Source organism: Brachypodium distachyon, chromosome 1 (genome assembly GCF_000005505.3).
Source record: "Brachypodium distachyon strain Bd21 chromosome 1, Brachypodium_distachyon_v3.0, whole genome shotgun sequence".
Lineage (NCBI taxonomy): Eukaryota > Viridiplantae > Streptophyta > Magnoliopsida > Poales > Poaceae > Brachypodium > Brachypodium distachyon.
In genome coordinates this window covers 47,522,164-47,537,148 of record NC_016131.3, presented here as the reverse complement: position 1 = coordinate 47,537,148, position 14,985 = coordinate 47,522,164, and the positions used below count along the sequence as shown (strand labels likewise).

At 42.4% G+C, this 14,985-nt stretch overlaps 1 protein-coding gene across 2 annotated transcripts; it reads right to left on the bottom strand.

Moving 5' to 3' along the window:
• Nucleotides 1-4,422: 4,422 nt before the first annotated feature.
• On the bottom strand, nucleotides 4,423-13,182 carry LOC100826737 (ABC transporter C family member 10). Of its 2 annotated transcripts, XM_010229706.3 has the most exons (13): nucleotides 13,037-13,182; nucleotides 12,350-12,415; nucleotides 10,225-12,260; nucleotides 9,011-9,331; nucleotides 8,837-8,923; nucleotides 8,118-8,714; nucleotides 7,839-8,003; nucleotides 7,393-7,687; nucleotides 6,744-6,958; nucleotides 6,347-6,652; nucleotides 6,017-6,080; nucleotides 5,409-5,648; nucleotides 4,423-5,088 (listed from the first exon to the last, which is right to left on the bottom strand). In XM_010229706.3, exons 2-13 carry the CDS (start codon nucleotides 12,366-12,368, stop codon nucleotides 4,979-4,981), a joined length of 4,455 nt encoding a protein of 1,484 aa, XP_010228008.1. In that variant the 5' UTR covers nucleotides 12,369-12,415; nucleotides 13,037-13,182; the 3' UTR covers nucleotides 4,423-4,978. The 2 variants fall into 2 exon arrangements, with proteins under 2 accessions (XP_010228008.1, XP_024313460.1); XM_024457692.1 differs by lacking the exon at nucleotides 13,037-13,182 and having other exon boundaries at nucleotides 9,011-9,276; nucleotides 10,281-12,260.
• Between the last annotated feature and the right edge of the window lie 1,803 nt (nucleotides 13,183-14,985).

The window sequence follows — 14,985 nt, the reverse complement described above, 5'->3', positions numbered from 1 at the left end:
GTAAAATGAAGTTTGCAGACCATATTGATCGCACGCCCAGCCAACCCTTTGATTTGGGATGTAAATTTCAGTAAAGAGTAAAACTTCTCAGCATCCAGTGGCAAAACCCATTATTTGCAAACCTAGCATCAGTTCCAATCAGATGGAGAACCGTGTGTTTCCAAATAAAAGGAAAAAAGTGAATTTAACCGTTGATGTTTCAGAGATAATTAACAAAAATACATATCTAACTGTTGTCCTTTATAACACAAATGCACCAAGTGGTCTTCTGATAGAGCTTGTAATCAAGTGAGCCAACTAATTGGACGTGGGTAGCTGCCAATCATAAGTGCCGACCACACAAGGAAAAAGGTAACCCTCCCAGGATGGAACACACCAGTGCATCTGAAAGGTAGTACCACTGTATCTGTAAATGCGACATTAGCAACTGAAAAGAACAATTAATGATAAATATGAAATGGTTGCTCTTGTACCAAAGTTCATCGAATGTCTTAATCAAGGAAATAGGAAAAGAGCTCACATGCATGTGAACAAGCACCTCCATGTACGCATTCTGCACATTAATAATATTATGCAGGCTGTGTCCATATAATTTTAATTACACATATTTCAACAATTTGGTTGAAAAAAATTATGCAGAAGGAAGGTGAAATAGGATTGCAGTTATAGCAGTACATGAAAAAAATTATGCAGACGGAGGGTGAAACATGATTGCAGCTATCGCAGTATAAACTGGAAAAAGGTCGAGGAAATTTCTACACGAAATGAAATCATCTATAAATCAATGGTTTCACGATCCACAGCCGACATAGCACTGAAGATAGAAGGATTGGTAAAGGTGAATAGGCTATTCATACCAGCCCTAGACGAACCCGGTGCACAGGTCGCCTCTTGCGACCGCAGAAGACGACGATGCCGCTGCCGCGTCGCCGCAGCACGCCCTCTCCCTATGTCCCGCGAGCCTGGGGCGAGTGAAGGCGGGGCCCGTGCGGCGAGCTAAGCGGAGCCATGGGGTGGGGGCGTGGGGCGTGGGGCGAGGGGTTGCGAGCTAGAGCCTGGAGGGCCAAGGGCGGTCTCGTCGACGCGTACATGGAGAAGCGGAAGCGGTGGCGACGCGAGGCGAGGAGCGGGCGTGAGGGCGAGAGGCGGCCAGGTTCACGCGGCCCAGTCGGCCCAATTAATCAGAAGTCTTGTATTTTTCTCTGGGAGCAGCTGCTCTTTAGGACAGCGGCCCACGCACGAACGGCCAGATTTCGCTGGACTGCATGATCTAACGGCCGCAAATGCCGAGATGAGAGGGCTGAGAGGGGTTCAGTTTTACTCTCTAAATATTAAATTGGAGTTGGTGGTGATGGTACTACTGCCGCCGTACGTCATGCTATCAAAATTACGACCAATATGTCACCGTTCATTATTTCTCTCGACCCGGACGCCCCCAGCGCCTAACCTGCTCGATCCCCTCCCAACGCCCCACCCAACCTGCTCCATCGCCCCCGCCGCTGCAGCCCCCTTCCTCTCTGGCTACCCCCCACCCCACCCCACCCGCCTCCCTTCTCTCCCCCGACCTCCTGCTCCTTCCTTCGCCTGGACATCACTGCTTTTCTCGCTGCAGTTCGCGCCCTGGCCGCTCCAAGCATACCGACCCCACGCGAGATCCACCCGACGACCGTTGTCCCAACGCGTGATCCAGAAAGTGGCCGTCGTCCGCTATCCACGCATGAGATCCAGTAGGTGTCCGGCCATAGCTCAACCATCCGGCGAGTCCTTGTTGTTTTCGTTTGTTGTGGTGCTTTGCACTAATCGGATAATTCGATAGCTAATTGGGATGTACTCCCACTGCTATGGATAATAGATAGATTAGTGTTCTACCATGCACCGAATGATTACCATGTGCATGCTGTGATTGGAAATTAGCATCTACTGATAGTTCGACTGCATGATTGGAAATTAGCATCTTCTTTCTGTGGGTTCCAGACTTTTGGATGTATACAAATTTGCTCTATGTTTTGAACTTTTGTATTGGATCTTTTCTTGTTAGAATGTGAAAATTTGGTACAGACTTTGAATGATGATTTATTAGTGCACGGGATCATCTTTTAAAGTGGTCGTGACGTGTGCGTTGGGCCGTGGCAGCGCATGGTCATTTCCACTAGTATTGAGTAGTATCTCAGATGTATGATATACCATGCACCAGCTAGATATGAGCATGGATAAGTGCTTAAGGATTTATTATTTACTCCATCCGATTCATAATAAGTGTTGCTGATTTGTAACTATAAATGTATATAACATGCATGTGTTCTCTTAAATATTTTTGCACTCATACTTTTTAATCTTCTGCTAAAAAAGAATTCTCTTAAAAAGTTAATTTGAGAAAACAGTTATCTCAAAAGTATATAACGAAACAATCATCTAGTAATATACATCGGTTTTGCTATAACTAAGTCACCCGATTTTTAGTTAGAGATGAATTTATTTCTTGGCCGTTGGATATGGTTTGTGTTTTAAGATATGGAACGAATGATAGAAAGAGATCAGAGTGAGATGGAGTCCAAATAATAATTCGGCTCTGATATGTCAAATGGGATTTAAACCTTTTTCTTAAAATTAGTCAAGTGAGATATAGCCACATTGAAATGTAATTGTCTAGGGCGAGCGGACATTGCCAAGAAAAAAATAAGATGAACGAACGTTGCGAAGAGAAAAAAGATAGGATGAACGACCGACCACCAACACTATTCATCATATAATTGTAAAGATAAAGATACATATACACATTTGGAGCAATATACATACGCCATTGACACATAATTCAAATTAAACGACATTCATATGCATTGAACTGAAGCATATGTACATATATAGCTTTCACGTCCCTAAACTAAAATAAAACAAAATCTTGGAGCATGAAAGCTATATATGTACAAAACTGGTTTATAACTTTCAAAATTAAACAACATTCATATATATGCTCAAATTAAACGACATTTATTATATAAATGCATAAACCAGCTATGTCACGGACACTTTTTCAGGGTACAGTAAGATATAATCACATGGAGGGTCAAGGTTCTCCACTGCTGCGAGAGTGCACCTTCGTCTAAACGTCATTGTTGCAGTCACCAAGCACCATCGCTGCAGCTCTCACATTTTCTACTGCGCCCGCACACAAGGTTCTTTCTTTTGGCAGTAATAAATTACGGATGACAGCCTGGTGAGCGATGTGGCAAGTCCTGGACCAAAACTATGTTTTTTTCTTTTTGAGGAAAAGACCAAAACTATGTCACATTGGCATTGATACCGCTTTATAGGGATGGAGAATGGTGGGTCATTCGTCTCTGATTTCGACAACAGGAGGATAAAGAGCACACGGGAAAAATATTGCGAGTAGAATAAAGACCACACGGAAAAAATTGTGGAACCACTGTAATTTTTGATAAGTCAAGGGACGGAAAATAGTTTGTTGAAAAAAGAGTATACTCAAACAGCTGCCAGTTTTGCTCCACGGAGCAAGCTTTGATGATTGGCATTTCTTGATTGGCACACAGCCTCGATAGCACCCGAAGCATATGTTCATCGGTACCACAGAGCAGATCGGAAGGATACCTGAACCTGATCGACGATCCATAAGCTACAGACACACTGTTTATCTCCAGCCCCAAATCAGATGCTCAAGTCTAGCGCTTCTTTCGGTGCTCCACGTTAATCAACTAATAAATCGAGAATAAACTACAATATCTAAATGAAGAAAATGAAACAAAACAAAGCCAAAATACAATGACAAATGTTCTTGCACACATGTTCGGTCCCAAATCAGATGTACCCCGTATGAAATTTCAGTTTTATGGATCTTTTATGATATGCTCAGTTCTTAAGGACACCGTAAGACCATATTTTAAAAAATTAGGAATTAAACCTCTACTTGTGCTTGACTTGGGCTTTGGACCAACGCCAAGCACTTGGAACTCCCAAGCCAACACTGCCATTTAGACATCCTGAAACGAAGATATCTGTAGATATTATGTGCAATTGTGAAAACAAGATCTAAAGTCCGAAGTAAAATGATAAACATGTATGTTATGCACGTTAGGAAGATTTTTCATATTAGACATCTTACTATTAATCTTGGGAAGATAACAGTAACCTATCCCTGCACTTTAATTGGAATTTCTGAAGCTCTTATCGCAAGCCTGGAAAAAATGGCTGAACTGTCGATTCCTTTTTCTGTATAACCAATTGCTGCAGCTTTTTTTTCTCTGCAGTCCCAGTCTAAAAATTATACAGTGGTTCAGAGGAATAATTTCACACAAAAGGAAATGCATAAAAACTGTAAGGTACACATTCGAGAACTGGCCGTTGATACAAATCATTTAAGATTCCAGCAAAAATTAAACAGATCAAGTAATGAATACCCAACCATGATTAAAACAATAAAAACCACATCATTAAAGATTCCAGCAAAAATCCACAGGTTCAATGGTAAATACACAATCATTATTAAGACAACAACACCAAAATAACAGAAGGTCAAAAACTGTTAAACCTTTTGAGTGTGTTTTTGGCTTTTCACTTACTATAGAGAAAATCAAAGAACGTGTACAATGTAAGGTAATGTGAAAACTACACACTTGGCTACGAGTCCTACTCCTATGCAGTTCGCATAATATCTGATTGCTGGAGCAAGGAATTCTTCAGAGATGTGCTATGTTCAGCTTCAGCAATTCTGAAGGACGGTAACGGTTTGCCATATGTCGCTCAGTGTTTCAAGTAGCAATAGATAGCAAAAACGAAATCCATACAAACTGGCAGATGTCACTATCTGTCCTTCAGATTCACAATAGATTAATTGCTGTGAGGTGTGAAGCAGAGATTACTTTATATCTTTTGCTTCGAGGCAAGCATATCTCTTTCTTTCAGCTGATTTATGGTTATCTCTTGAAAACCTGCAGCAAAAAACCCATGCAATCAATACTCACTCCTAAATGTTTCCGTTTGATGTGTATGACCAATACTCCTTGACCAGCTCATGGAAAAGAGACCCTTCAGTTTCCATGAGCTTCGTAGGTTTGTCATACTCCACAACTCTCCCTGCAATTATACATAACTCATTAGGCATATATTTCACAAATCTGTAGCAGTTGATTGCAAAGGTGGGGTAAAATATTGCAGTTTGGGTTTATTGTTCCACAATATGGCACCAGTACAATTAGCATCACTGCATTGGTGGAAAATAAAGCAAGCAGTAATGGTGGTGGTGGTGTGTGTGTGCGCGTAACTGTCACACAACATTTTGGTTTCACTTATAAATCATAGATTCCAGATGAATTGGTTCTAGTCATTCAGAACATGACTCGATAATTAAAACAATTTACTGTACTTCTAATAAGTTACCAGTCAGAGAAACATACCATCGCTCATTGCAAGTACCATATCACAGTCCATAACTGTCGGTATACGGTGGGCGACTGTAATAACAGTGCAATACTTGAATTCTGTCCGGATTGTTTTCTGAAGGACAACATCTGTTGCATTGTCTATAGAGGCTGTAGCTTCATCAAGAACTAAGATACGACACCTTCTCAAAAGTGCCCGTCCCAGACAGAAGAGCTGCCTTTGGCCCATGCTCCAGTTTGACCCGTCCTCCACAACTATATGACAAGAACTTGATCAGAACTACGAATGAGACAGTTCCAAACATCATGCTAGCATATTGATAGAGATAATATAAACAGTGACAAATTTAGTGGCACATGTATTTTCAAACCTATTTTGAATTTCTGTAATGACAAGAGCCGAGTTTTTTATTTACCCAATTTATTAGGTACTATGAACTCCAGAAATTAAAATATAGATGAAGTTCGAGAAAAAAAAAGTACTCCCTCTGACCCATAGTAAGTGTCTTGGATTTAGTACAAAGTTGTGTCTTGGATTTAGTACAAAGTTGCACTAACTTTGTACTAAATCCAAGACACTTATTATGGATCGGAGGGAGTATAGATGAAGTGAAGTTTCCTACCATGTGAATCCAATCCCTGTTCCTTCTCCCGGACAACTTCAAGAAGTTGACATTTGTCAAGAACCTGAAGCAAAATAACAAAGAGAGAGACAACTTGTCATTTGAGATGCCCTAATTAAATTTATTCACCTCATTTTAATAATGTGACTAACTTTATGAAATTGTTAGGTATATTATCACAGTAACCGAACTGAATAGACACAGTACTGAAGAGAACTTCCTCATTATTAAACATTAGATCAGGTTCTTTCAGTGTAACCTTTTTTCATTGTAAACTTATTTGGTAAAAAAGGTAGATGTTTGACCAAGAGGATCTAGAGTATATATTACCTCCCATATTTGTTGATCCGAGAATTGCCCAAGAGGATCAAGATTATATCTTACTGTACCCTGAAAAAGTGTTGGATCTTGTGGAATGATACCCAAACGCGAACGCAGGTCATGTAAGCCTATCGTAGTGATGTCCAAAGAGTCTATAATTATTTTCCCTCCCGTGGGTTCAACAAGACGAAACAATGCACCAATTAAAGTTGTTTTTCCACTTCCTGTCCGACCGACTATACCAATCTTATCTCCACCTTCAAACTTGCAAGTAACTCCATGTAGTACAAGGGGGGAATCTTCCCTATACCTAATCTGTAATCAGACGTTTGGATTGTTAGAAGTCTGGGAAGGATTTCACCTTGTAAGGTGCACAACTGCACATGTAAATAGTATATTTGATTACCTTCAAATCTCTAAGCTCTACGCTGCCAACTTGGGGCCAATCAGGTGCGGGTCGGTTTTCTTCAATAACTTCTGCTGCTTCACTTTTTATGTCCATGTACTGGTTCACCCGTTCCACCGAAATTATTTGATTCGTAAGGTTGCATTGATTTTGAATAGAGAAAACAAATGACATATTTAACGAAAGACCATAGGACAATGCCATCCCCACAAAACCTGCACAAGTATGGACGATACTAATTAGTTTTCTTTTTTGTTAATGTATTTACAGCCTTAATAACATAAAATAGTAAAACTGAATTGAGTCCAGCACATACAAATTGGGCATATAAAATAGTCTCACTAAAATTCATTTCAAATAAGATACAAACATTTTCATGAAATCGAATGAACAAGTTTGCATGAGAAATGTACCATATTTCCCATCGAGCAGATAATCCTGCCAGTAGAATTGACAAATACAATTTTTTGAGACATTAATCATTACCAGGAAGGTTTTTCATAAATTGGTATCATGATTCAGCAGGCTAAGAAATACTACGTAGTAAGGGCATAAACAGTTTATTGAAAATCAGATGCAAGATATCAATGGACACAGAGTTAGCTGGCTACTTGTCTGGTCATGTTTGCATTTAGTACAAACTGCTTACCAGGGCTAAAAGTTCCTGGAGGAAGAAGAGCCATGACAAAGGCAGAAAAGGAAAGAACGGCAGCACTCATTATTTCCAGGCGTTGAATCAACCATTCAGTTGCTGCAAAATTATAGAAATATGGACTGGCATTTTTGTCAATGAGATCCAAATTTTTAGCAAAGAAACGATCTTCTTCCTCAAAGGCCCTTATTGTTATAGCCCCTGAAATCGATTCACCTAAGTGATTTGCTAGAGCAGACTTGGTAGTGCCATTAATTCGCATCAATTCCTTAGCCGAGGCTAGATAGTACCTCTGCATGACCAAGCATAACAGGTTAGATAATGGGAACCGTGATTGGAAAACAGTAGGATGATTCATCCCAGCAGCAGAGCACATCAATTGGTGAATCAAATAACAGAAGAATGGGGCTAGCCATAAAGAAAAAAATAGTCATACCAATTACCTGCAACCTAATTGCCAAAACTATCATTGGCACGGATACAAACAGAACTTCCCAAGTGACAACAGCCAATACCCCTAGATTGCTATATGCATTTAAGCTGGCGCTGACACTAAACATGAAGGTAAATGGAACATCAAGGTCAACAATACTCAAATCTGAAGAGACCTGCATTAGAAGAAGAAGAAAAGGAAAAGACAAGTTAATCCATCATGAGAAGATCTGTGGGGGTAAAATACAACTGTAATTTACCATATTTGTCATTTGTTTAAGAATTCTTACCCGGCTAAGAACCCTTCCTAGAGGAGTACAATCAAAAAAGGACATCGGTGCACGGAACAATGAATTAAGTAACTGAGAAAATAAGGATCTTGATGTCTGGATCCCGAGAACGACGACACATAATGATCTTGATAACAAAAAGAACATGGTGCAAACTCCAATAGCAATGTACACAGAAATTAACTTCAGTGTACTAACATGAGGATTTTGGACATTAGCAGCCATCCATGAATTCTGTGTTATTTGCCCGGCAATGAAGACAATGTGAGAAATAGCACAAAACGAGGCATACATGAATCCTTTGTTCTGACGCAGGTAAATCATATACGGTTTAAGACCTGTATCCCCGGTTTCTCTTTCTTCTTTCTTAATCAGTTGATCGACTGGTGACGACTTCACAGGTCCTATATACCTGCTTCCGAGGATATCATTCGTCTCCATTATTGATATTCCCTTTGCTCTGTGAGGGGACGTATTATTAAGATCTGAAACACCAATAGTATCTTTATGGGCATTTACAAGGTCTTTGAATTCTTGACAATCTGCCAATAGATCTTGATAAGGTGCAGAACGGATAACCTCTCCATCTGACATTAACTGCCAAAATTATCACAATTTTTAGATGGCATCAACAAATAAATACCTCCCACCACAAATAAATATAAATCATTGGCACAGATAGCATCACATAATAAATGTTTTTCGAACCAGAGAGAGACCAGAATGATGTCAAATACAGGTAGAAAATCCACTTGGTGGGTCACCAAAAGAACTGTCTTGTCTGATAGAGCACCCATGACATATTCCTGTGACAAGAGCAAAAACTTTATAAACAGTTCATAATCATGTAGTGATACAGTCTGCATCTGCAGGAATCATTCTTAGTTTCTTACATTAAAGAGACTTGTTGCTGTATGGGCATCAACAGCACTGAAAGGGTCATCCAGAAGATAAATGTCTGCATTTTGGTATAGAGCACGAGCAAGCTGAACCCGCTGCTTCTGACCACCACTAAGGTTTACCCCTCGCTCCCCAATCTCAGTAAGGTCTCCATATGGCAGCATTTCAAAGTCCTTTACTAACGAGCACCTCACCAGTGTTTCTTGGTATCTTTGCATGTCCATAGAAGATCCAAATAGAATATTTTCTTGCACGGTTCCTGTTTGGATCCATGCATTCTGAGAAACATATGCTATTTTCCCACAAACTTGAATCTGAATATTTACATAAATATTAATGATTTGATATTAAGTTAGCATGAAAAAGAAACTAATTAACATACTTCATGTTGGCAACTATTACTAAGCAAATTTGTCATAACTTTGCAAAACTAAACGAGCATGTCCATAACTTTACGTAGCTTCCGATTTCATTAATTAAACAGCCAGAACTACAAGGTTTCTAAGCATGTCCATATGCTGTGTTTTTTGTTTCACAAATCCATATGAGAAAGAAATTAGCAGCTAGGGTTGTTAACTGCACATAGTAACATCTCGTGTTCCCCAACTATTAGGTACTCTGCATCCGGCATCTTTTTTTTTGACGAAAAGGCAGCAGCGCTGCTTTTCATTAATTAAGACGAAAGAACAATTTAACAGAGTTAATTACAAAGCCGAGAGGGGCAGCTATAAACTAGGAAGAACACTCGGGAGGGCGAACCCTATGCATCCGGCATCTGTACTTGCAACAGGATGGTAAAGTTTATAAAGATCATGGAACTTGATGAAAGTAACAAAAACTATTTCTTTCGGAGGACGCTGAGTGCCAATAGCTCGACTACCCATGGTTATCAGTAATTCTATACATAAGATCATTTTATGTACGATTAGGCAGATCAGCCACGAACCATTGTGCTCTAATCATCTGTGTGGGGCCAATATTAACAAATTGATGACATTTTGATGCATCGTAAGACAACCTTATGGAGAACGGTTTTGCTATTTCTTAGGCGACTGAGAAATAGCATATGTGCACCAGTAAACAATGATAATTTTTCCTTAATGCATGAGAAAATCTAAAAGATCTAATAATAGCACGCCAATAATGCAAACTGACAGCTGTGTGATTCTCTATCAAATAAAACAGATGAAGTATTAGAAAATCATACCGTGCCTTCAGTTCTAGGGACCTCTCCGAGTACAGCAGCCAAAAGCGTAGACTTACCTGATCCTACCTCTCCACAAATTGCAACCTTTTCTCCAGCTTTGACTACCAAATTTATATTCTTTAGATTTGGTTTTGATGGATTTTCATCCCATGAGAAATTGCACAAGTTCATTGTTATTGGGTAATCGATGCCCACACAGTATTTCTTCCTGACTTTCCCATTCAGCTCGGGTGCATCAAGAAACTTCTCTATCCGAGTAAAAGCAACCTTAGCTTGTATCACAACTCCAATAACATCTGGCATTGACCTAACTGGTTCTTGCACGAGTCTCAGAGTTGCCACGAAGGTAAAGACGTTGCTAGCATCAAGAGGTATATTCAAAAGATAGCATGTTAGAAAGGTTGCGGCCGAAACCAAAACAGGTGATGACCAGAACAAGAAACTGTTGTATGCCCTCCTAAGCTGGAATGCTGACAACCATTTGTACTCAACCTCCCTCAACCCCTCAATGACCTTCTTGAAGTGAGCTTCCCATGCATAAAGTTTCAAGACCTTCATATGAACTAAGGACTCAGACATGGCCTTCAATCTCACGTCTTGTGCTTCCATAAGTTTACTCTGAAACTTGTGTTGCAGTCTGGCCAATGGAGCATTGCAGAGTACTGTGACAATGATGACAACCAACGATGAAACCATTGCAGCACCGACCGCATTATATAGAATTACCAGAGCAAGGCAAAGTTGAACACTTGTTGTCCATGTTTGATGGAACCAGTATGGGAATTCCCCAATCCGGTAGGCATCGACAGTCACATAGTTCATAATTTCTCCAGAAGAGTGTTTTATTTTTGCTGTGTTTGATAGTTTCTGCTGTTTCTTGTAAATAGCTGCTGACAGGAATGACCTCATCTGCAATCCTAATCTCCGAGTGCGAAAATACCACTGTCTCTGCGATAACGATTCACAGCATTTGCAGACGAACATTATCGCAGCAAGCACATAACCTTCATATTTAAATGTCCCTTTCCCAATTGATACATTGATGAATGCCTTGAGAAGCAATGGGCCTGTAGATATGGTGAGAACTTTGAGCAAAGCAAAGAAACCTGAGACCATGATCTCATGCCTGTGACAAGAAACAATAGTCCAGAAGATTGATGGAGTGGCATTTGACTGGGAATGCTTCTTGCTGTTCAGCTTCTCCCCGAACGTGAAGTATTGGTACTCTGCTCGATCTGTGGCACCTAAGAGTGGAATGTCTTTGTCCTCGAGGGTCTTCTCATAACCCATATTCATTAAAGGATTCAACCACCAAAATGACATCTTGCTGAAAAAACCAGCTTTAGCAAAAGGAGTTACCTGACTGATTGGATTAGCTATTTCACTGTCTGCCTCGGTGTTCAGGGGCCTGTAGAGACCATTTCCATTTCCTACATAACCCTCTTCATCCTGGGCGCGACAAATGCCATAAAGAAGAAGGAGAACTGCACCTGGTAGGGACAGAACATCTAAACAAGCCTTGACGGTGATCGCCTTATCTGCGATAAGGTGAAGAACCGAGGAACAACTGATGAATGCTGCATAGATGGTCACCGAAACCGACCAAAATCGAACAAATGCTGCCCCGAGGAACCGAGGCCTGATGCTGAAAGCAAAGCTGGTAAGGATCAGACCAAATCCTTGAGATAATGTTACAAGCCACCAGTGTGTCAGGAAAACTGAGGCACCCTGATTGAAGTTAGTCCACAGCATCCAGAGTCCCAGCCCAAGATAAACCAAACCCAGGCAGCCATTGAACACTACTGCAGCCAGCTTTAGTGGTGAGCCGAGAGCGACAAGCTGCTGCGGGGACGCTCTGCTCTTTGGAATTTTGACAAGCAATTGGAGTATGAGAACGACCACTAACAGCAAGACGATGCCCGTCGCCACCAGATGATTCATGCAAGTGGAAGAGTCGAATATTTCCACGAAGGCGCATGAAACTACATCTTGGCTGGTGCAAACTGGGCTCCCACACAAGCTGGTCATCCAAGAACCTGAAGTATATAGTCACAGGGTTTTTAAGTGATACGAGATTCCCAGCATTTAGTAACCCCAAAAGTTAAGCTATTAATAGCTGGCTTACTTGTGAGGGAATCGTCCATGTATGCAACCTCTGTTGCACTCCCGGGTGGACCGGATTCGGATCCCCCTAAACCATGAACAGGAAGCTAGTCAGGACAAAGAACAAGTACTAGTACGAAATTTGTATTTGAAGAAACGGACAAAGAACAGCAGGCACTAAAAGGGAGCACTTGTACAGTTGTACTGGAGCAAGATGAGAGAATTTCTGATCCCGTCCAAAATAACAGAGGTATCCCAAAGCTGCAGCGTTCTTAAGAGAGATCAATTGGCCATTAATAAGATATTGTTTGTGTGCATATGTGAATATGTGGTCATCAACTACCTTCCTCAGCATTCAGCATTAACAGAAGAAGAAGAAGAAGAAGAAGAAGAAGAAGAAGAAGAAGAAGAAGAAGAAGAAGAAAATGAAAGCAGAGAGCACGGAGGAAGTGATCGAGAAGAAGCGAAGCGGTACAATAAAATCTGTACCCGCGGATCGAATAAATCCGCCAGAGATCGAATACTAGAAGAATCCAAAACCTAAACCCCCGCAACCCGAAGCGTCGTAGATTCCGCCCAAAATCCCCCCCCCCCCCCCCAAATTTGTTCTTCAAAAACCACCAAACCCCTCCCCCTTCCCCCTTTTTTCTCTCTCTGCGAAACCGAAAAGCAGGATTCCAAGGAGCAAGCAAAGCAATGACGATGATACCAGAGAGAGAAAAGGCGGGCCGGCCCTTTCCTCTTCGTCGCTGGCCGCGAGCTTATCGGCGAGTGTACTGACGAACCAGCCGACCGACGCAAGAGAGAGAAACAAGCAGAACAGCGGTCCAATGGCTGGTTTTATTTACTCCCGGGAGAGCCAGCCGCGCGCGTCGCCGTCTTCTCGGGCGGGCGGCGTGCGGCACGTGACGAGAATGCGAGCCGTACCACGTGCCGTGGCCCCGCCACGTTCGCGACCTCCGTGGCCCACGCACGGGCCCGGGGGGGTTAAACTAAAAGGTCTCCGACGGACATTCATGGAAGCTTTGGTCGCGTGTCGCTCGCTGCATGCGATCTCTTCTCCTTGTGCCGCCGGCCAACTACCGACTGGAACGGATGGGGTTAAGGAGTAGAAGCATGGAGGACTGGGACGTCACGAACTACCCGAGGAGTATATTATGTGTCCATACTTGCAGGAAAAGGAGTAAATTGCACGTGGCGTGCCGGGATTTCCCTGGAAATGGTCTGCAATCCACGCGGCATCGAATCGAAACCGACTGCACGCGACACCCGCAGATAACACATGCAGAAACATATTTTGCGGCACATGTATGTAAACCATGTGAACTTTTCATTCTACACGACCCCTGTCGGTCGGTAAACATAAGAACGGCTGGAATTGACGCGTACCCTTTCGACTGCCGTGGTAATTTTGTAAATATCGCCGCGTAGAACCCAGCGTATGGCCGCGCAAGGGGTTGTATGCGGCTGTATTCGTTGGCGTCGACATGTATACGTACTCGGCGTCCTCGGACGGCGTACGCCCGTTATGGAATAATACCCGCGTCGTCGGTACAGACTTGCCCCACTATTCACTCTAATCCAGGGAAAGAAATAACGTCCCGGACGCACCCGTTATGGAATAAAACCCGCGTCGTCTGCATCGACTTGACCCACGACTCCCTCTAATCTAGTGAAGAAGAAAAAAAACGCCCCGGACGCACAACCACCTCCGGCGATGAAGCGAATGCGCGGAGCAAACGACGCCGTGGCTGTTGTCAAGGAAGCTGCCGTCGTGACAGATCCAGTGGAGGAGGAGGAGGAGACCGTGATCGTGGTAGATGCAGCGGAGGAGAAGGAAGGCGTGACCGCGTTGGGTAAAGCGCCGGCAGGTTCGGTGACGTCTTCACCGTCCGAGATCGCCGCGGGGTCCAACACCCGCCAACAGGAGGAGGAGGACGTCGACGTCGTCGACCCCATTAATCTGCCGCACGACTGGGACTTCTCCAACGACTCGGCCGACTCCACGGAGTTTGATGAAGTCCTCAGCGACTTGGAACCAGAGGTAAGATCAAACTAGTTAGTCCATGAGTTCGATGCAATGTTATTCTAGTGTTTGTCGATACAATCTAGTTTGTCACCGGTATGCCAAGTCTATGCGAGTTAGGGTTAGTTGGATACACTATTGATGTTAAGTTTCATGTTAAGTTAAGTTTAGTATGCATGATCGGTGCCAATTTGTAGGTGATGTAAATTAAGGCTGAATTTATGTCGGAATCATTATCTTCGTCGTACAAACAGTGATTTGGATATTCTTGATGATCCGTCGTGAATTACATATTCTTGTGTAACGCCGATCTTCGGTAGTAACATATGCTTGTTGATGTTATGCAGGAAAAGGATTCGGATGTCGGCAGTGAGGAGGAATCGATTCATGCGAAAAGCCGTCATGTTCTCAATGCACTGGAGTATGGTGCATACGAATACCGTTACGGTGACAAATGGGTGTGCCCATTCTGTCACAAGAGGAGCCTCACAAACGACTTCAAAAGCATGGTGCAGCATGCCGAAGACTCTGGGCGTGTGTCTAAGAAGGCGCCTCACATTGTGGCAGAACACAAGGTGTTCGGCGTGTTCTTAAGGAAGCTCGAAGCCCAGGAGGTGGATGCTGTTGGAAAT